General features: G+C 35.7%; 3 protein-coding genes across 5 annotated transcripts; 2 read left to right on the plus strand and 1 right to left on the minus strand.

The window, feature by feature from the left end:
* Positions 1-9,506: 9,506 nt before the first annotated feature.
* On the minus strand, positions 9,507-12,528 carry LOC133864256 (7-deoxyloganetic acid glucosyl transferase-like). Its single transcript, XM_062300541.1, has 2 exons — positions 11,970-12,528; positions 9,507-10,670 (listed from the first exon to the last, which is right to left on the minus strand). The coding sequence occupies exons 1-2, from the start codon at positions 12,511-12,513 to the stop codon at positions 9,736-9,738; spliced, it is 1,479 nt and encodes a 492-aa protein (XP_062156525.1). The 5' UTR covers positions 12,514-12,528; the 3' UTR covers positions 9,507-9,735.
* A 3,997-nt stretch (positions 12,529-16,525) lies between these two features.
* LOC133864016 (17.4 kDa class I heat shock protein-like) lies at positions 16,526-17,329 on the plus strand. The gene has a single exon (XM_062300198.1). The coding sequence runs from the start codon at positions 16,620-16,622 to the stop codon at positions 17,094-17,096; it is 477 nt and encodes a 158-aa protein (XP_062156182.1). The 5' UTR covers positions 16,526-16,619; the 3' UTR covers positions 17,097-17,329.
* A 3,769-nt stretch (positions 17,330-21,098) lies between these two features.
* On the plus strand, positions 21,099-22,588 carry LOC133862455 (18.1 kDa class I heat shock protein-like). Of its 3 annotated transcripts, none has more exons than XM_062298277.1 (2): positions 21,099-21,306; positions 21,475-22,588. In XM_062298277.1, exon 2 carries the CDS (start codon positions 21,870-21,872, stop codon positions 22,341-22,343), a length of 474 nt encoding a protein of 157 aa, XP_062154261.1. In that variant the 5' UTR covers positions 21,099-21,306; positions 21,475-21,869; the 3' UTR covers positions 22,344-22,588. The 3 variants fall into 3 exon arrangements, with proteins under 3 accessions (XP_062154261.1, XP_062154262.1, XP_062154263.1); XM_062298278.1 differs by having other exon boundaries at positions 21,482-22,588; XM_062298279.1 differs by having other exon boundaries at positions 21,099-21,292.
* Positions 22,589-23,202: the final 614 nt, after the last annotated feature.

Raw genomic sequence — 23,202 nt, forward strand, 5'->3', positions numbered from 1 at the left:
GAGGGATCTTCTAACGTATACCTATGACTGTATTGCCATACTGATGATGTACACATGCTGTTTATTTATAGGCTTGGTCAGGGACCCTCAAATATGGTAAATACCGTATTGTTCCTCCCATCAAGGAAATAATATTATTAATTGATTTTAAATCAATTCAACGATTCCATTACGGTAATCTAAATTAATAGAAATTACCATAACCGTAATATTGTATATTATATTTATAATAAATATAATAAACATCGTATATATGGCAGATAGGCCATATATGAAGATAATATCTTACATTTAATACATATGTATTTAGGTTTTTCGATATATATATATATATATATATATATATATATATATATATATATATATATATATATATATATATTTTATTTATTTTTTTAATTATGTTATTAATAGTTTAAATTTTGGAATGTTTGTTTAAACTATACTATGAAAAAAATGTGAAATCTTGCCACTAGTTGGCTGAAAATTCAGAACTCTTGCTTTAAAAGGGACCCCCATTGTCCCAGAGTTGAAAATTCTGAGAGGATCTGATGAAGGGTGGATATGCATTTCCAGTGAAAGCAATGCAGGATGTTTGTAGGTTTAATTGGTAGTAAAGTTTAGGGAAAAGATTGTATCTTTTCAAGTTCTGAAGTATGGGAAGGGGGATTTGGGTTTAAAATTGGCTCAAAAGGATTCAATCTTGATGGCATTTTAATTGCTACAAACCAAAATTGAAGTTGCAAGATTATTGGAATCGGTGAATTAGAGAGGTTTTCCACTAGCTTTCAGACATATATGCAAGATTAGAGAGGTTTCACACTACTAAAATCCTCTGCTCACTCAAAATAAAAAATAAAATAAAAAAGAAGAAAGAAAGAAAGAAAGAAAAATGGTACGCTTGAATCCGTCCAAAGATATTATATTCAAACTTGAACTCGAAAAAGAAGAATAGTAAAAGAAAACTAAAATTACAGTCATCACCAAATACAGATGGGCCTAGAGCAAAGGAACTGGCGACACACTTTCAAACATAATCTTAATATTCAGCCGAATGATACGCCTGAAACGATACATACAAGAATGGGGGAAGAGAATATCCTGAAGCATGACCCGTTAGACATGGAGGTTTTGTTAGAAAAATGGTGTACCCAAGAAAATAAGGTAGGCCATGAGTTATATTACTATTTTATATAATTTCATTTTTTTATGTAATTCTTTTAGTGGATGACATATTAAGACTGTTAATTGTGTAGGAGTATGCTGCCCATATGCGGGAATTGTGATATTTGAATAATACTCCTCACTGTAGCGGTACAAAGAGCTTTGCGAGGATAGCACATGATGATGTATGTGCACTAATTCACTATATATGTGTGTGTGTGTGTGTGTGTGTGTGTTAATGTTTGATTTTTTTTTTTTTTGGCAGAGTATCAAGGATGGCACTCCTCCTACTAGAGCAAAAGCCTATATTAAAACACATAAAAAAGAAAAAAAGGATGGAAGTTATCCAAACGACATAATAAGGGAGAGATGCGTATGTTACTCACATGCACTCTATATTGTTTTACTTATGTGTGTGATTAAATCTTTACTATTAACATACTTGACTGACGCACTAACATTTAATACAACATACATGAGAGACTTGAAGAGCTCATACCAACCAACCCTGCTGCATCCTCGAGCATCACTCAAGGTTCAGTGCACGGCAATAAGCCCGAGTACGCTGGCAGGGTTTGGCAAGTTGAGCCGAATGTTCTGCCTGTGCGGGGGACTATACACTTATATCATACACCCTCGCAAGCATGATCACAAATTTCGAGGCAAGGCACATACTCACAAGAATATGTCAAGCAGGCAATTGGGAAAGCAATAATGACTGAGCGGAATGAATGGGAGGCCCGTTTTAGAGCCCTTGAGTCACGTGTCAACGCTAGGATTTCCGAGCCCCCAGTCACTCAGCAGACAACATCACATGACAAAGCTTTTGAACTTGGTTTGTTTAGATCTCTAATTTTGACAAGATATTTTCTTTTATCTTATGTGTTAATTTTGTTTGTTCTACCATTTTCAGGTAGTGCAGAGCATGTTGTGAATACGTCCGATGAAGATCTTGGTCACAACCTAACCAACTAGGTAATATTATATTTTTATTATCATCTTTGTTTCCCTTGATAATATTATATCAATTAACCATGTTGTGTTGAGTTGCAAAAGAGTAGTAAGTGGGATTGTGGCAACTAGGTAGTTGCTTCTTAACCGGGTGACCCTTAGATATGTAGCCAGATTTCCTATATATATTGTTTACACTGTCAGGGATTAATTTCAAACCTATAGGATCAAAATACCTTGTTGGTAATGCATGATATGGCACTTGCAATGTGTAGAAGCAGTTTCAATCAAACGATTGTTAATTGGGTGATATCGTGCTGAATTTTAATTTGTTTGTTTATCTAGTAGTAATTGTTGAAGCAATTTTTGGTCCGGTGACGTGTCATCATCGGAGACGCTCCTTTGTCCGTACCTTGACCTGCAAAACAAGAAAGACCCGCCGGGGGTTGGCCGGCGGAGCCTCCTCCGACGATCAAGTCAGCCCAGTATTTATGTGAAGAGAGGAGACAGAGAGAGATCTCAGAGAATAATGAGAAAAATTACCCCTTTATAACTTCTATACTCCCTTTTTATACCCCTATGTGCTATATGTCCTTTTTACCCCTGTCAAGCACAAGGCTCCATATAGACGTTTTATATCTTCTCTGACTTGATTTGACTGGCCTAATAAATACTAAAGGCTGATCATGACCGAGGCTCAAGATCCAAAGACTAAACCGGAGTCCGAAGTCCGGGATTCCATTATAAAGGCAAATCTGGCCCCACATTGATAGGGGACAAATATTCTCTAACAGTAATGATGATGGGGAACGTGCTATTTCTTCGTATGGGGGTTGGAATCTGAGTCAGTTCACTTAGCTAAGAACATCTCCAGCAATGAAAGTTAAAATAGCTGTTGAAAAAGTACAACTCTCTACTTTAACCACTGTTTTTCCTATATTCTCTCCAACAGTTCACTCTCGACTTTTTTTAAATATTATTTTTTAATCATTTTTTTTTTCATTTCTCTCTCACTCTCCGCTCTCCCCCAATCCCAACAGAGCCGAGCGATTACTGTTCGACTTCTAGCCACATCATTGTGGACTAGCACTACCTCATCGCCCTCCTCGCCTTCCTCATCGTCTCCACCTTCTACCAGTACTTGGAGGATCGGTGCGTGCGCCTCAAGCTCGTCTCATCCGGGAAACCGCTGGCGCAGATCGAGGCGCCTCTACTGCAGGGGAAGACCCTCGGAGGAGGGGGGATATGGTCGGTGGTGAGGATCGGCGGGGCTGTGCTCTTTGGGGTGAACTCGGCCATCGGGTACCTGCTAATTCTAGCGGTTATGTCCTTCAACGGAGGGGTCTCCGTGGCTGTGGTGCTGGGCCTCTCGGATCCATCTCTCCGGTTATGTCCTTCAACAGGGAGGGATGGAGAGGGCCGAATAGCCATCAGAGAGAGACGAAGAGGGGGAGAGAGAGAGAGAGAGAGAGAGAGAGAGAGAGAGAGAGAGAGAGAGAGAGAGAGAGAGAGAGAGAGAGAGAGAGAGAGAGAGAGAGAGAGAGAGAGAGAGAGAGAGAGAGAGAGAGAGAGAGAGAGAGAGAGAGATGAACAGTGAATAGCTAATAGTGTCTATTCACTGTTCATGAAGTTAGGAAAAAAGTTAGAATGACTATTTTGCTGGAGGAAGAAAAAGAGACAAAAGTAGTCAAATTTATCTTTTTGGTTAAAATAGCACTCCTGCTGGAGATGCTCTAATCATTGGGTATGCGATGAAAGAGACTTGTAATGGGTTCTGCTTGTTCTAATGGATATTATTTCGAGGAAAGTTGGAGACTTATTCAAGTTAATTGAGAAAAATGGAAACTTGGATGTTTTTGGGAATAAAATTTTTCCGAGAATCATAACATTTGGTGCCCTCATACAGAGCACATAGTATGAATATGTTGTATGTATTAATTTGGGATGATCATGGTTATTCTAATACTGTTCAAATTTGTAATTATTTTCTTGGCGGTACCTCCCTGAAACTAACAACCACTGATGCCTTCAACTATCTCCAGCCTATATTTTCTAACAAACAGATTATGCCATTGTTTTTGGCTCTTGCAGAATATGTACTCATCAGGTCACGGCAGCAGTGAAGGAATTATTTAAAGGGCATAACTAATTGATTTCTGGGTTTAACTTGTGGCTTTGCCTACTTTCTTTGTAGATGAAGAAAAAAATGACCATGAGTTGCTATTTCTGAAGTTTTTGAATTTTTTGTGTCCTTGCTGCTCATTGTGTAGAAATATAAAAGAGAAGAAGTTTAATTTGTTAATTCTGTCCAGAATATCTTTTGATAGATGATAAATGCTAGACACAACTTTCGACCAAAATAAATTTGCAATAGATGATAAATGCTCATTGTGTAGAAATATAAAAGATATCAAGTTTAAGTTTTATTTTTTACCTTGTTCTACGTAGGTAATCTCAGTGGTGGACCCAGCCTCGAAAATATGGGGGGCCAAATTGAAAGAAAAAAAAAAATTTGGGGGGGGGGGGGGCAGGGGGCCACATAGGTCCGCCTCTGGGTAATCTAATGGGGTTGCATTAGTTAAAAACATGAATAGATTAGCTCTGAACACTCTGTTTTCTTGATTTAATTTATTGCAGCATTTGTTTTGCTACACACAATGGACTCATTTGCTGAGAAGGCATATGGTGAGATCAAGAAGGGCAGTACATAGTTTTTGATGCAAAGGTTATGAGCAAGATTCCTAGGGGGCCATTGAAGGATAGGAAGAAAGATTAGATTGGCAGACTTCATGGCCATTTTCAATAAGTTAAACCGTGTGTCGTCAAAGGTGGTGCTCATTTTTATTCATTGTTGTCTAGAACCCTGTTTTCTTTTTTTAGTACTTGTTTTTGCTATATATATATACGGCTCATTTTTAAATGAGTCTATTTGCTGTCGGTTACTTGGTTATTATTGGAAGAAAGTGGGTGTTAGTTTCCCTTGCTTCATCTGTTGAAGTAAACTTCTTTGGAACAATTATTGTGGATGCACTCACTAATCCCCCCCACCCTTGCATTATGAACAAAAACAAAAACAAAAATTGATGCTTCTTTCTGTTGAAGTTGGAACTTAGAAAATCCAAAATGAATAGTAAAATTCTGGAAGTTTATCCATTTTGACATGTTTACTGTACTTTAATGCTTTCTCTTCCATCGTGTCTCCTTTTCCTTTTCCTTGATTTTTTTTCATTTGTTTTTTACTCTTTATCCATTTTGACATGTTTGTTGTACTTTAATGCTTTCTCTTCCATCATGTCTCATTTTCCCTTGATTTTTTTCATTTGTTTTTTTATTCTTTATCCATTTTGATATCTGTAATCTGTTACTATTATTTAAAGGATTTTGGTGTCGGTCATTATTGTTGGTATCTCTGGAATGTGAAATTCATGATGAAACTTCACCTAGCAAATTTCACTCATTGGACCGCCATTAAAGTTAAAAATAAAAGGCCACCATTTCAGTGGCCTTTTGTAAAGTAACAAGCCACTAAATTAATTAGTGGCATGTCACTTTATAAAACGCCACTAATTTAGTGGCCTTTTATTTCTAACACGCCATTGAATTTCAGTGGCGTGTTAGAAATAAAGGCCACTGAAATCAGTAACATCTCTAATATAACACGACACTAATTAGTGGCGTGACAAGAAGGACACGTCACTAAATTCTAATTAGTGACAACTGAATTAGTGGTATGTTAAAAACGCCACAAATTACATGCCACATAGTTAGTGACATGTCAAATTAAACAACTAGAAACGTCACTAAATATAGGCCACTAAAAACTAGTTTTTTTTTTTTTTTGTAGTAGATGGGATTGTTTAATTATAAATATATACCCACAAACACACACATATATACATCACCAAATATATGTATACACATCCATGCAATTTTTTGATCCATATGCATATGTTTTTCTCCATCAATGCATTGCTCATATACATACATATATATTAGCTACTTTTGTTGATAAGGACATGAGCTGTAGTCCTTTGGGAGAGACGAACGAATATACTTTTGAATTTAACTTTTGTTGATAAGGACATGAGCTGTAGTCCTTTGGGAGAGATGAACGAATATACTTTTGAATTTATTTATCAAACGACACTAATTAATGTGAATAAAAAAATTAAGACATTTTTCCTTCTCTTCCTTTTTCTTCTTTTCCTTTTCCTGAGAGCAGAGTTCCTGTGCAAGAGCAGCATTTTTTTTTAGTGTTAGGATGCTCTCAAATTTTTCAGGTTATCGTGAGATATCAATTATGTGGCTTATTTAATTAAATAAAAATTAGGGCCGATAGCGAACTACTTATTCAGTTAAGTGAGTCCCATAAATAATCTACCATAATTAATACTACAAATATTACTACAATTGGACGCGTGTCTACAGTAACCGGTACTGTAGACACGCGTCCAATTAGACACGTGTCTTCTGAAAAACGTGTCTATTTGTACCATCTTCACAATTGGACGCGTGTATTTAATACACGTGTCAAACTTATTTTTTTTCAAATATATATTTTTTTAATTAAATAGAATTTCAACAATTGGACACGCGTATTTAATACGCGTGTCCAATTGGACACGTGTATTAAATACACGTGTCAAACTGTTATTTTTTTCCAAATATAATTTTTTTTAATTAAATAGAATTTCAACAATTGAACACGCGTATTTAATACGCGTGTCAAATTGTTATTTTTTCCCAAATATAATTTTTTTTAATTAAATAGAATTTCAACAATTAGACACGCGTATTAAATACGCGTGTCAAACTGTTATTTTTTTTTCAAATATAATTTTTTTTAATTAAATAGAATTTTAACAATTGGGGACGTGTATTTAAATACACGTCCCGGATTGGGACAGTTGCGCGGGAGAAATGCTTATATATATATATATATATATATATATATATATATATATATATATATATATATATATATATATATATATATATCGGAAATGGATTTCCGATCTAGATTCTCTCTCTCTCTCTCTCACTCTCCGTCACAGCCGCACCGGCTAGCTTCCGGCCACCGCACATCAGCCCTTCCCGCCGGTGAGACGCCCTCTCTCCACTTCTCTCTGCTCGGTTCTCGGTCTCTCTCTCTCTCTCTCTCTCCCTCTCTCTCTCTCTCTCTCTCTCTCTCGCTCGCTCTTCGTCACAGCCGCACCGGACAGCTTCCTGCCATCGCGCATCCACCCTTCCCGACGGTGAGACGCCCTCTCTCCACCTCTCTCTGCTCGGTTCTCGGTCTCTCTCTCTCTCTGCCTTTCTCTCTCTATCTCTCTCTTCCTCTATCTCTCTCTCTCTCTCTCTCTCTCTCTCTCTCTCTCTCTCTCTCTCTCTCCCTCTTTGTGTATCCCTCTCTATATCTCTATGTCTCTCTCTCTCGCTCTCTCCCTATCTCTCTCTACCGCTCTCTGTATCTCTATGTCTCTCTCTCTACTCTCTCTACAGTTCGAAGCCAAATCCGTCTGGCTAGTACTGCCAACAATTCAAGGTCCTCCTTGCTCATTTTCCCCAGGCAATGCTCGACTAAGACTCGAAATAAACAATAACAATAAATTTAAATAAACAATAACAGAATTAAATTGGAAAAAAAATTATAAATTGAAGTTTTTATTTAATTAAATTTTTTATTTATTAACCCAAATAAATTTAAATAAACAATAACAGAATTAAATTGAAAAAAAAAATTCTAAATTGAAGTTTTTATTTAATTAAATTTTTTATTTAATTATTTAATTGTATTTTTAAATTAATTTAAAATTACAATTAAATAATTAAATAAAAAATTTATTTAAATGAAAATTTCAATTTGAAATTTTTTTTTTAAAAAAAATCGGTTTGGCACGTGTATTTTCATACACGTGTCAAACTGTGTAGTTAGTGACTTGCACATCTGACACGCATGAGACGCGTGTCAAAATGCACGTGTCAAACTGTTTGACACGTGTACAACACTGTACACGTGTCAAAATGCACGTGACAATTTGTAATTTTTTTTGTAGTGATAATCACATGTATGAATTCTAACAAGAGATTTGAATCCTACACAACACCACCACAACAACTGCACAACACCCCCTCACATGGAAGTGAGCTCCACACACTAGGCCCCACTCCATGTGAAGGAGTGTTGTGCAGTTGTGGTGGTGGTGTTGTAAATTTATCATTTTCCTTCTAACAAATCGGAATAAATAATTACATAGAAATCCAACTTTTTTGAAGAGCGTAGAATTGTTGACTGTGACTCGAATACAACCTTTTAGTAATTAGACAATTTTGATAGTTGCCGAATGATTAGAAAACAATCATGCTTGCCTTTTTTTCTCGCAAACTCCTCAACTTATTAGAAATAAGTATCATTCTGACTCAAAGATAAAGCCATGGGTGGCTAGAGTAGTGTGGGAGTATCTAAGTATGATATTGGACCAATAAAATAAAGTATTAAATGTTAGAATATATATACTATGAGATTTGATTTTATATTATGGAATTTTATTTCAGCATTGATTGTAATTTATTGTATCTCTAGTATCTTTTTGTATTCTCTCTACCTCCTTATAAATAGGGACTATTAATTAGTATTGAAAATTTATCGATTAAGGGAATAAAAGAAAATTGTAGTCCTTAAAACTTATCCGGTAATCCTATATCATAGACCAAATCATGTAAAATTTTTGTGTATACTTTATTATTTCCATTGTTTTCCTTTAATTTCCATTGCATTAACTTTTTCTTCATTAAATTGTATAGACGAAACCCAAAATTTGAATGGGGAAAAATTAAAATTAGAAGAAAACAAAAATTGAGACAAAGAAAATTAGTCTTTGAGGGTTTACACATTTAGAGATTTTTAAATTATTGGGAGAACTATAAGTCTATGAGCTAGTTGTGCCCTGCCTAACAATATTATTTGGCAATTGAGATTGAGTAATGAAGTTGAGTCCACCTAAAATTGACGTGACTTTTAAAATTACTATTGGATTAAAATTTATTAGTGATCTATCACATATTTAAGGTGATTTTAAAAATTACATCAATTTTGAGAAGACTAAAAAAGACATGAATCTTCCTTTTAATATTACTCATTGAGATTAAGATATTTCTTTCTTTTAAAAAAAAAAAAAATCAATAATAATCCATCACTTGTAGTTCAATGATTTCGAACATCTCTTGTACATTTTTTATACGTCATTTTTCTAAATTAATCATTAGATTTGTAAGACCTACAAAAATCTACATGTGAATCCTACAAATCTAATAGTTGATTTAATTAAAAAAGTAATGTATAAAAAATGTATAAGAAATATGCACGTAACATATCTTTTTAGGGATTGGGATAAAAAAAGCAAAGTCAAATACACACTAATACACAATGCCAAATACATACTAATAAAAATATTAACAAACAATGCCAAATACACACTAATAAAATACCTAAAAACAATTTTCATCTTAGATTACGAGAAAAAAAAAGAAAAAAAAAAGGTGTCTAGACAGTAAAAGTTTTTTATTGAAAAAGTCTAGACTGTTTTAATGGTTGAAGTCTTGAAGATAGTCTTTTGCAGCCTAGCGCATCAACCTTATATCCTCGATCAAACGCTCGAAATTGCAATAAGAAGATCCACTCTCACTCACACTTTCTCTGGCCAACCTAGCCATCTCAACCGTTGATTTCAGTAACTCCTCCCTCTTCTCCACCATCAGATCATTTACCATCTTTTCCACAATAACTCTATCACAGGTATCCTTCATGTCCATCCCAAGCTTCCAAACCTCACTCACGAACCTGCTATTCACTTGCTGATCGGCAAAGTATGGCCAGCAAAGCATGGGCACCCCAGCCACTATACTCTCTAAGGTTGAGTTCCACCCACTGTGGGTTAAGAACCCACCAATGGCTGGGTGGGCCAGGACCTCCTCTTGTGGGGCCCAACCCACCAGATATCCCCTCTCCTTCGTCCCCTCCACCAGCTCCGCCGGAGTCTGACTATCACCATCTTTTCCGTCGTCCACCATGCCTGGCCGTATGACCCATAAGAACCGCTGTTTGCTATTAACCAAACCATACCAAAACTCCATCCGCTCGTTCTTTGTCATCTTTGCAATGCTTCCAAAGCTCACGTAGACTACAGACTTCAATGGCTGAGCGTCAAGCCACGTCATGCAGCTTCTGTCCACTTTGAAGAGGCTGTTCGAAGACTCAGACTGCAACGTGGTCGTTTTGCATCCAAGTTTGAGTTTCAAGAGTAAATGGAGGGGTCCAATGGTATAGATTTTGGGACACCGAGTGCATATATGGGAGAGTACAGGTCCTTCTAGTTCTTCAAACGTGTTGAGAAGGAGAGCACGGGCTCGAGGGGATTGTCTGGTCTCGTCCGCAGCGAGTTGGAGATTCGGGTCTGCCAGGTTGCTGACTCGGCAATAACTCGGGAGGTCTCGGCACCGGAGAAAAGTTTCCATGTCTGGCACACTGGTTATAAGGCGATCCATGTCTCCATTTCCTGGAGAGATTTATTATAGACCCGGTTAGTTACAGATTTTACTCCATGTTTGGTTGCTGAGAAACTAAACGATTGTTCGACCTTGAAAAAGACTTTGAATATTTGTCTGAATTAGCTAACATATTCAAAACGATGTATTTCAGTACTACTACTGCGAGGTATTATAGACTTGTTTGTTAAAAACATGTACAGATCATAACAGAACAGAGTAGTGGGTTGTTAGTTTTGAAATTAGTAAAAAGTGACGATGTGATATAAAATAAAAAGAAATTGTATAAAAAAGTAAAAAAAAATTGTATTGTTGTGAATTTTTTTATTTGAATAGTAATAAAAAATTATTGATTTGATATAAAAAGTGAAAAAAGTAAGAATATTTTGATGTTGATTGGTGGTTGAAAATATAAAAAAGTGATAAAAAAAAATTACATGAACAGTAACAGCACTATTCTATTATGTTCCGTCCCTAAACAAACATGGAAGTAGAAACAGTAAACAGTCCCACGTACGTTCTCGAGGTATGCTTGGGTTGTGAGTTTTATAAATTTTGAACAAATTTCTTTTTTTAAGGCGCATTTTCTAGAAGAGTAAGGCTCAATGAACTTTATCATGGTATTAGAGCTTCAGATACTTGGACAATGTTGAGCCTTCTCTTTCGTGGTACATGTGTTTGGATAATAGTGTCACATGTAAGGGGTGTGTTAAGAGTCCCACATTTCTTAGATATACTTAGTTTGTGGGCTTCATAAGCTTGAAGCAAACCTCTTTCCTTAAGAGCATTCTCAATAGACTCTCTATTTCAAAAATTTTACCAAATTTTAGTGAAAGTTGTCAAAACACTCTATGCATCAAACTCTTTAAATTTTTTCTAAAATGGTGAACAACAAAAACCTTTTTTATATTTAACCCTTCAAATCCTTTCTCTATTTGTTTTTTTTTTTTTAAAATTATTTTCTTTCAATTTTTTTATATTTAAATAATTAAAAAGTAGTTGCTCCAAAATCAATAAAAAATAATATTTAGTTAGAATAGAGAAATGTTTAAAGAATTTGACGTAGAAAACTTTTTAAAAATGTTAGTTAAATTCAAAAAAATGAATTCTTCCACTAAAATTTAACGAAATTTTAAAGAATCCATTAAAAATACTCTAAGGTGCCTTTTATTAAAAAGTAAGACTCAGGAGACTTTATCCGAAACAACCAACGGAGAATTTGACATGAAAAACTAATATAATCTAATGTTCCTCGTGTGAGTCTATCTATTGACATCCCCCTTCACGGGAAAGAATAGCAAGATATATACCTCTAATGGGAAGCTCACCCGCCTCAATTATATCTGGAATACAAAAGTAAGCCCAGAAGCAGCAAGCGCTGATGGTACGGAAATGAATAACGGGAATGCCAAGTTCGTCGCCGACATCAATAGGAAAGCTCAAGATCCCATCCACTATGATGCAAGTCACTGGCCGTCCACTACTAACTGAATTTGATTGACCCGAAAACAGCATGTTTCTAAATAGAGGCTTAGTTACCGATTTTAAGGTACCAAACATCTCCATGAAGTGGTCACCGGCTCGTGGGTGCTCGGCCGGAAGGCCGTCAGTGATGGTCTTGAATTGGAATCCAGGAAAGCGTGCGAAACGGGCTTGGACATTGGTGTAACGGACGAGGCGATCGTGGTTGTGATCTGTGTTGAGGAAGGTGACTTGGAGGCCGGCAAGGGCAAGAAGCTCGGCTAGCTTGAGCATGGAGTTGACATGTCCCTGAGCCGGTAAGGGAAATACGAGAACATGAGGCACCGGCGGCGCATTTGGCCTTTGTTCCATATGAGCGATTTGAGGCTTCATGTTCGTGTGAGTGTGTATTCCTCCTTTTAACTTGTGGCTGTCACACCAACAAGAGACAACATGTGGTTGCATTGAAGTGTGTCAGGGCTTGGTTGCCCGAAAATAAGCAAAACGTGATCGTTTAAGTCCCATCAAGTCTTAATCAGCGGATGTTGCCAACTTGTTTAGGATAAACATAAACATAAATAGTAATAATAAGAGAAAAGTACATATAACTCCCTCAAACTATCACATCATTGTCATTGTATTCCTAAACTGCTAATTATGTCAATCTCCACTCTTAAACTACAAGAAAATGTTAATGTCTCCCTAATGATAAAAATGCCCTTCATAAAATTATTAAAATAAAATAAAAACTAAAAAAACTTATTAAAAAAATATAAAATAACAAAAATTTATTCCAAAAAAAAAAACTGTTTTTTTTTTAAAAAAATAATAATAATATTTTTCAGTTTTTTTTTCTTTTAAAAAAAAAATTATTCTTTTTCGTTATTTTTTTTAATTTAATAAAAACAGGTTTTTTTTAAAAAAAACATTTGTTTTATTTTTAAAAAATAAATAAATAAATTTCAGTTATTTTTTGTTTTTTCGTTTTTTTTTTCTTTCAAAAAAAATTGTTCTTTTTTATTTTTTAATTTAATAAAAACTGTTTTTTTAAAAAAAAATAAATAAATAAATAAATTTCAGTTATTTGTTTGTTTTTTTGTTTTTTCATTTTTTTTTATAAAAAAAAACAAAATTTTCTTTTTCGTTTTTTAATTTAATAAAAACTGGTTTTTCTTTTTTCTTTTTTTTTTCATTTGTTTTATTTTTTTAAAAATAAATAAATAAATCTCAGTTATTTTTTAGTTTGCTTTTTTTTTTTTAAATAAAAAAATTTGTTCTTTTTTAAAAAAAAAAAAAAATCGTTTTTTATTTAATTTTTTAAAAAATATTTAATATATTTTTAGTTTTTTATTTAATTTTATTTATTTATTTTTTAAGTTTTTTTGTTTTAGTTTTAATTTTTTGAATTTATGAGTACATTTTTGTCTTATTCAAAAAAAAATTAGGGTTATTTTTATCTTTTTATTGGTCTTAGGGGGGACATTGACATTTTTTGGTAGTTTAGGGGGGAACATTGACACAATTGGTAGTTTAGGGGGTACATTGACAATTAAGTAGTAATTTGAGAGGATTATATGTACTTTTCCCTAATAATAATAATACAAATACAAATCCGGCCACTTTCTCAAACAGCCTCCTAGTTATCTCACGAGATAACTCTTATTAATTAGCCTAATACTAATTACACGTGATAATAAGATAATTTTGTTATTAAAAAAAAAAAAGAAGAAGAAGACTTCATTGTTCTTCACTTCAAGACAGCTCACTTTTCTTCTTCCAGCTGATTTCCAATACTTCCTACTGGAATTGGACCCCAGCCAAGTCCCCCCTTTTGTTAATGCTGCTCCAGCTGATCATTAATGGTCGTGGGAAAATGTTAGATGTCATTTTATTTTTGGATAATTATGAGTACGTGTTCGGGGTGGAACTCTGGAAGAGAAAAGGTTTGAAGCAGGTACTGGGTGTTGAACCAATTGCATATATCGATCGATCACCCCTCAGATTTGGATAAGCTATGCTTGTTTGGTAACCCAACCAAACAATTTCAATTTCCATTTCACTTCTCCCAAAAAAATCAAATCAAAAACATTCTCAAATTTTATATCACATCAATCATTTATTACTACTATTCAAATAAAACAACCATTTCCTACAACTTACCAAACAACTCCAATGGTGTATAGATGGAGCTAGTGTACAGATGGAGCTAGTGGTAGGTACATCCTGTGGCTAAGAATCCCTCTCAATCTTACCTACCTTTATTAATTTTGTACGTTTTTGTTGTTTTATAACAAAAATATAAGTTGTTGAAACATTAATGCAATTCGATTTGTGGGGCTGCGTGTCCAGCCATTTCATGCAGTTTCTGTCCGCTTCCCAAAGACTAATTATAAAGACCGAGGCGCGCGGAGCAGTCCGACAGTGTACGCCTTTGGGATGTGGCTGCGTATGTGGGCTAGTGGAGGAACTTCTAGGTCTTCAAACGAGTTGATTTTGGGCGCGTCGGCTCTCGCGTTATGTTGGCTCTTACTGATAACAAATTGGAGAATCGGGGCAAAGTGAAAATTCGGTTATGATTATTGGGCACGGGTTAAAATTGACAGTCGTAATCGGGGCGGTCAATCGGTTAAAATCACCAACCGGTTCAAGTATTTATATATTATTTAATAACTGACGATTATCGGTTGATATTTAATTATTTGGACTAGTAATCAAAATTTAAAAAATTGGATTTTTTAGGCCTAATTTGAGTATTGTGTCTATTTTAATATTTTCTAAAACCGATAGCTGCTCCAGTAAGGTCAGTAACCTGCCGGCTTTACACCCTTATCAGCCATGTTATTGCTGCAGCAGAATCCTGGGAGGTTTCTTCGCCAAAGAAAGACCTCCATTCCAGGCACATGTTCTATTGGAATATCCATGTCCTCCTTTCCTACAATTTGTTCATGCTTTTCTTAGTACAAAGATTAATCTATTTAATCTATTAATGTTTTAGGCAGTTTTGTAATTGTAATTTTAAAGTTAAAAAAAAAAAAAAAAAAAAAAGATGCAATGTTGGGTTTTGACATGTTTTTACTATAATTTTTATTAAGAATATTACAACTTTTACTATAAAATCTCTTATAATTAAATTGACATAGCAATTTATAATTGGTGAAATGATTAATTTGTATTGGGCTTAATGACCCGAATACCAAGCCAATCGCCCAATGGACCCGAGTACAGCCATCAAGCGTCACACCAGATCTTGTCTCTTAGTGCATCACCATCGGTCCCCACGATCCCAACAGGAAATAATGGTTTAATTTGCCGGAGGCACAAGACCTACAAAATGCCACAACAAGAAAGCCTCCAATCAAGTCGTGCCACATGGCTGGCAGCTACGACAAACTAGCTATAAAAGGCAGTGGACAAGAAGTAAAAAGATGAGTTTCATCTCCTTCTCTCGGACTCTATTTCTCTCTCTCATTCTCCAATAGGACCAATACCATTCATCTCGGTTATACAGACTTAAACATCGCTACTATTTCTCATTGGCTTGCTCCAACAAATTCATATGCTTATATTTTTCTTTTTTCCCACAAGTACCTCGAATCACTACCTCAGCACACGATCAACTATTCTAACAAATTGTCAATTTAATTAGTTAATGTCTGATTTGTCAACCATATAGATACGATCTTCGATATTTCACAAATTATAAATCGTCACGTCAATTTATAAGAGAAGATTGATAAAAGCTGTAGTCTTAAGCATTTTTCAAACTGTAATACCCCTAATAAATATAATTGGTTGTGCAAATTCACGACGTTACAAAATAAGATCGCCTAAAAATTGTAAATAGGATGTAGAAGAACACAGCATTAATCGCTTGAATGTTTTAATTTTGAAGGAACAATACCGCATGAGGATATAAAAATGGGAAACTTTTGAACAAGCTCAGCTCAGCGTCTGAGAGTCCAAATGTTTACGGTTTAAAGCCCATCAATCTCTTTCTTGGGCCAAGTCCTTGTAGCCAATTGGGCAATTGGACGTACGCGTGGTACGGGCCTTGTTAGTCAAGCATGGAACGGAACACAATGGTGTTGAGTACTGTTTATATATATATATATATATATATATATATATATATATATATTTTTAATTCACTTTTTCATACTTTCTAATACCGATGAACATAAAAAAAAAAAAAAAAAAAAAAGAAAAGAAAAAGAAAAGCTCAATTTTAGAGAACTGAGACGTGGTGCTGTTCCACGTACCACGTGTACGTCGAATTGCCGAAGAATGTCTTAGAAGCTTGCAGAACTCTCTTCCATTTCCACCCGATCCTATTCATGAAAATATATAATATTTGAAGAATTACCAGAATCTTCTTTCAAGACCTATATATATACCTCCTCCTGCTTTGCCTATCACCATAAACAAGCGCAGTTCGCTTCAAATGTTCCCATAAACTATATTTTATTCAACAGGCTAGCCCTTCAGAGTGAATTATAGCGATGGAGCTCAGCCATTTCGGTGGCGGCCGGCGAAGCAACGTCTTCGACCCCTTCTCTCTGGACGTGTGGGACCCCTTTGAGGGCATCCCTTTCGTGAGCACTGTCGCTAACGCTCCCGCCGCGTCACGGGAAGCCTCTGCTCTTGCCAACATTCGCATCGACTGGAAAGAAACCCCGGAAGCTCACATTATTAAGGCCGATCTTCCGGGGCTGAGGAAGGAAGAGGTGAAGGTCGAGATCAACGAAGGTGGGGTACTGCACATTAGCGGGGAGAGGATCAAAGAGCAGGAGGAGAAGAACGACAAGTGGCACAGGGTTGAGAGGGCCACCGGCAAGTTCCTGAGGAGGTTCAAGCTGCCGGAGAATACGAAGATCGACCAGGTGAAGGCTACCATGGAGAATGGAGTGCTCACTGTGGTTGTGCCCAAGGGGGAGGAGAAGAAGCCTGAGGTCAAGTCCATTGAGATCTCCGGCTAGACTATATAAGGCATGTTCTCGATCTGCACTGTTGCCTCTGGCTCTGTTTTGCTATCTTGAAAATAAAAGACAAGTATGGGCGTGTTTTGTGTCAAGCAAGAATGGAGTGTCTGTATGTGAGTGCGTGTGTGTGTGTTTGAGGTTCTTTCTCTATGTATCACATGTTCAATTTCCTCTTCAGTATTGTAATTTGTAATGGTTTTTGTTATTATATATATTTTGTTCTAAGCTTAGGGCCGGGGAACAAAGGAAGGGGAATAATTACATTATTGAAGGCGAAAGAAAGGATGCGGCACAGTACTATAACCATTAAAGTGCCAAAAAAGTCTTAAGAATATTATTTTTTAGTAGGGTGAAAATGCATGAACGGTTTGGTCTATTGAATAAGGTTGACCCGAAAGCAAGCCACCCCCAGGGCCACATAATCTCTCTAGTCGGGTTCTGTTTTGAGGACAACAATATGATATTCGTCTACGATTTTCTTTCAAGAGGAAGCCTAGAAGAGAATCTTCATGGGGTAAACTTTTCTTGGAGTTTACCCGATTGGAATCGGAGAAAAAAAAAGTTAAATGTTTCATTTTTGTTCCATTTTATTTTAAACTCATCATGGATACTCTCTGATTAAGGTAATAAGAAGGATGGAAAAGGATTTGGTTGGCAAGAGAGATATAATGACCAAGCTATGGGTGTAGCTGAGGCATTGAACTTTTTACACAACAGCTGTGCAGATCGACCTGTGATACACACTTCACTCCAAAGGGATGTGAAATCCTCGAACATCCTTCTTTCTGGTGATTTTGAGCCACAGGTGCTCTTAAGTCTGTCACTTTTCAATCTTTCTGCTAATTATATGAAGCTTTCTATGCTCATTTCCTTTTCTTTTTTTTACTTCTTCAGCTCTCAGATTTTGGACTTGCTAGCTGGGCATCGACTTCATCCAATACGTACGACCTGCACCGATGTTGCAGGAAGGAATCTTTGGGTCTGAAATTTCTTCTCTAGTTCCTATTTTCTTTTACTTCAGATATACTGCTAACACTCACTCTTGTGGCAGTTACTTGGCTCCAGAATACTTCATGCATGGCAAAGTGAGCGACAAAATTGATGTCTATGCATTTGGTGTGGTACTTCTTGAGCTTCTTTCAGGTAGAAAGCCAATTATCAGTGAATGTCCAAAGGGCCAGGAGAGCCTAGCTAGTAATGTGGGTATGTTTCTATTTTGTGTGAAAAGCTCCTTATTCTATAATTTTTATGCTGCTAATCATGTTTTTAAACTTTGCATACCCAAAAAGAAAGAACGACTCAGTATTTGAAAATCAGCAGGATGAGAGTTGCCAACATGTGAAACAAAATTCAGGAAGAATTTCAAGAACAAGCTGATTTTAATTTTTAAAACTGTTTATTTATTGCCTTTTATCTCTGAATAATACCTATTGATTCATGTCAAATAGTGTGTTTAATGATGATATATATCCAGGCAAAGCCAATTTTGAACGGTGGAAAGGTTTTCCAGTTGCTAGATCCAAGCTTGGGCAGCAACTATGACGCTGATCGGATTGAGAAGTTGGTTTTGGCAGCTGCCACCCCCAACACTTCTTCTTTCTTTTTTCTTTTTTTTTTTTAAAAAAATTAATTTAATCTAATTTTTCTTTTTAAATAAAATTATTAAAAAATAATAATATTTTAAGGTTATGTGGCAAAAACACTAACGTGGCACTAACGAGAATTGTGAAATTGGACCGAAAAGTCCCGGAATGACCTATTTCAAATTCGTAAAAAATTTAAGAAGCTGATTTTGATTTTCAAAAAATAAGGGACCAGTTTTAAATCGGACTCCGATTCATAGAGTCATGATACACTTACAAAAAAAAAAAAAAAGGTGCAGACTTGAGGCTGTAAATGAACAAAGCCCTCACAAAGAGTATTGGGCTAGGTAGTTTTAACTATTGGGCTTCGTTCATTTATTAAACTCATACGACTTAACCTAAGCTCGTATAATTTTATTTTTATTATTTTTTATAATATTATTTTTAATTTTTGTAATGAAAAAAAAAAGTCTTTTTAATTTAAGAAATAAAATAAAATTATTGTAATTGTAAGCCTGAATATAAATATATAAATATGTATCTTTATGTGTATATAAGTGAGTTTAATATATGTATAATATATATTATAAGTGAGTTTATAATATATAAGATAAGCATATAAAATTGAGATTAATTATTTAAAATTTGAGTTAGTTTTTTTAATTATTCATTTTAACTGACTTAAGCATCGTTGCTATTTCTCGTTGGCCTGCTCCAGCAAATTATTGTGCTAATCTTTTCCTTTTTTCCCGCAAGTGCCTCAAATCATTACCACAGCACACGATCAACTATTTTAAAAAAAAAATTGTCAATTTAATTAGTTAATGTCTAACTTGTTAACCATGCGATCTTAGTTATTTTACAAATTATGAAACACCACGTCAATTTATAATAGAATATTGGTAAAAGTTGTTGCCCCAAGCATTTTCCAAACTGTAATAACCCTAATAAATAGAATTGGTTACAAATTAAGATCGCCCAAGTGTTGTAATTAGAAGGTAGAAGAACACAACATAAAAATCGCTTGAATGTTTTAATTTTGAAGGAACAATACCGCATGATGATATAAAAATGGAAAACTTTTGAAAAAGCTCAGCTCAGAGTATGAGAGTCCAAATGTTTACGGTTTAAAGCCCATCAATCTCGTTTTTGGGCCGAGCCCTTGTAGCCAATTAACGTTACATATCTGACCTGACATGACGGATACCTGTGTTTTCTATTTCCAAAGCCCACGTGTCAGATAAGAACATATTTGAAAGTAAAAATATCACAGATGTTGGGGTGATAGTCAATGGTGTCTTATGTTGTTGCTGGGTGGGCTATTGGGCTTTCAATTATAACTATTTGTTGGAACTTATCAAATTAGGTCGTTTGGACTTGTAATTTTAAAAAATGTAATTTAAAAATAATGATTTTAAAATGTGTTATTTATAAAAATGATTTTTAAAAACGTAATTAAGCGTTAGCAAAATTGCAATTTGGCTTTTAAATCGCAGGTTAGCCTTTAAAATTTTTCATTTTCAAAAAAACACATCATTGCCTCCTTCGATTTACAAACGCGGAAATTTCTTAAAAACACAACTTAAACAATTTATTTTCTACGATTTAGTTTAAAATATATTTTGTATTTATAAAATTATAATTTCAAATGAACCCTTAAAAGTGCTCGAACGGGGCTAGTGATTTTCTAAAAAGGGAGGATGGGTTTAGGTTCAGCTTATCTAGCCCGCTAAATTAATACAAGGCCCAGGTTCTACAAGTAATTAAACAGCCTCAAGTTCGGCAAAATTTAAGCAATTTTAGGGTGAGTTTGATACCCTTGGCTCCAACTTTGTGTGAATGTGAAGGCCATAAGGCATCATATTTCTGGCTTTCTCCTCTTCTTCTTCATTTTTTTCTTCCATATGCCTTCATCTTGGACTAAAATTAGCCTTGATTGGTGCGAAGGACACTGTTAAGATTAAGACAAATGATATTTGGCTATCTCATGACATAACTATTAAAACTTTTGTCTCTTCTTTTTATTTTTTATTTGTTTTTAAAAAAAAAAGTTTTGAAATATTTGGTAAGTAGTTATGTTGAGTTGGGCTTGTTTGGTAAGTAGTTATATTGTGGAATATTTGTATGTTGTATAGTAAGAAGTGATTAATGTGATATAAAATTTGAGAATATTTTATAGAAAAGTAAAAAAAAATTATTTTGTAGTGAGTTTTTTTATTTAAATAATAATAAAATATGATTGATGTGATATAAAAAGTGTAAAAAAAATTAGAATATTTTTTATTTAATATTTTTTAAGAAAGTAGATAAAAATAGAGAATGAAAAAGGTTGCCAAACTAGTTGGGCCACACGTTTTCATCTTGATAAACGTGTTGTATGTTTATCCATCCAAGAATAGAGGCCTTTCGTCTCAGAGACTCTTCACAAAGCAAAAGAAAGAAAAAAAAACAAAAACCGAGCAAGTCGAAGGCCTTAAGCAATAGATCAAAAAAAAGAGAAAAAGTAGCAGAGTCGATTACCCATTACGGGGTTCAGTATCTCGGTGCTGTGTTTTTAACTTGGGTCAATGGGTGCCAGAGATTGCCGAAGGAGAGGCGAAGAGACTGGAGGTGAGAGCTGGCTGGTGAGTATTTTGGTAATTTGTTAGAGAGATTGTAATAAGACTTGTGTTCCTAGCTTTTGACGTTTGATTGTTTATACGTGGGAGTTCTAGAGTCTCCCAAATGGAGAAATAACGCAACTTTTTTTTTCAGAGAAATAATCATTGTGTTCTAACGTCGATTGACTTTAGTATGCAGGAGTTCTAGAGACTGCTAAAGAGAGTATCATAGCAGCATCACCAATATATATTGTCATTTGGGGGCCTTCATCCATTGGGGGCTTAGGCGACCGCCTAAGTCGCTAATGGATGAGCCGGCCCTGCTGTGAGGCGTGTTGCTGTTCCACGTGTACGTCGAATTGCCGAAGAATGTCTTAGAAGCTTGCACAACTCTCTTCCATTTCCACCAGATCCTATTCATGAAAATATATTTGAAGAATTACCAGAATCTTCTTTCAAGGCCTATATATATATATATATACCTCCTTCTGCTTTGCCCATCACCATAAACAAGCGCATTTCGCCTCAAATACTCTCTTAAACTATATTTTATTCAACAAGCTAGCCCTTCAGAGTGAATTATAGCGATGGCGTACAGTTTCGGTGGCGACCGGCGAGGCAACGTCTACGACCCCTACTCTCAGGACGTGTGGGACCCCTTTGAGGGCTTCCCTTACGTGAGCACTGTCGCTAACGCTCCCGCCGCGTCACGGGAAGCCTCTGCTCCTGCCAACATTCGCATCGACTGGAAAGAAACCCCGCAAGCTCACATTATCAAGGCCGATCTTCCGGGGCTGAGGAAGGATGAGTTGAAGATCGAGGTCGACGAAAGTAGGTTGCTGCAGATAAGCGGGGAGAGGACCAAAGAGCACGAGGACAAGTACGACAAGTGGCACAGGGTTGAGAGGGTCACCGGCAAGTTCCTGAGGAGGCTCAAGTTGCCGGAGAATACGAAGATCGAGCAGGTGAAGGCTGGCAAGGATAATGGAGTGCTCACTGTGGTTGTGCCCAAGGGGCAGGAGAGGAAGCGTGAGGTCAAGTGCATTGACATCTCCGGCTAGACTATATAAGGCATGTTCTCTGCGCTGCCTCTGGTTCTGTTTTGGTATCTTGAAAATAAAAGATGAGTATGGGCGGGTTTTGTACGCCAAGCAATAATGGAGTGTCTGTCTGTATATGAGTGCGTGTGTGTGTGTGTTTGAGCTAGGTTCTTTCTCTATGTATCACATGTTCAATTTCCTCTTCAGTATTGTAATTTGTAATGGTTTTTCTTATTATATAAATATATATGTGAGTATTTGCTTTCGCAACGCATCGTCCAATTTTGTCCTAAGCTTAGGGGAACAATGGAATGGGAATAATTAGATTGAAGGCGAAAGAAAGGATGCGGCACAGTACAACCGTTAAAGTGCGAAACAAGTCTTAAGAATATTATTTTTTTAGTAGGGCCAAAATGAACGGTTTGGTCTATTGAATAAGGGTCGTCCGAAAGCAGGCCACCCCCAGGGCTAGGGGTGTGCAAAACCCGTAATTCCCGCCTCGCCCTGCAGCATCCGCCCCGCATAGGACCGGGTTTTCGAATTTTTTTTGCGGGTTAGGATCTTAATTTGAGAAATTTATGCGGGTTGCGGGTTTAGCCTTTTAAAAAATGCGGGTCCCTGCCCCGCCCCGCACCGCACAAAGGAAAAAAAAAAAAAAAAAAAAAAAAAAAAAAAAAAAAAAAAAAAAAACTAGCTCTATGGTTTAATTTCATTGTGTGAGAAATATAATTTTTATGGTTCAATTTCATAGGATGTTAAAGTGTACACATTTTTATTGTATTGTTATTTGAAATAATATTTTCATTACTTTTGGAAAAGACAAGAAAATTGATTACATGGAATAGTGAAATATTATAACTTTTTATTCTTTACATTTATT

This window comes from Alnus glutinosa, chromosome 3 (assembly GCF_958979055.1).
Source record: "Alnus glutinosa chromosome 3, dhAlnGlut1.1, whole genome shotgun sequence".
In the NCBI taxonomy this organism is placed as follows: domain Eukaryota; kingdom Viridiplantae; phylum Streptophyta; class Magnoliopsida; order Fagales; family Betulaceae; genus Alnus; species Alnus glutinosa.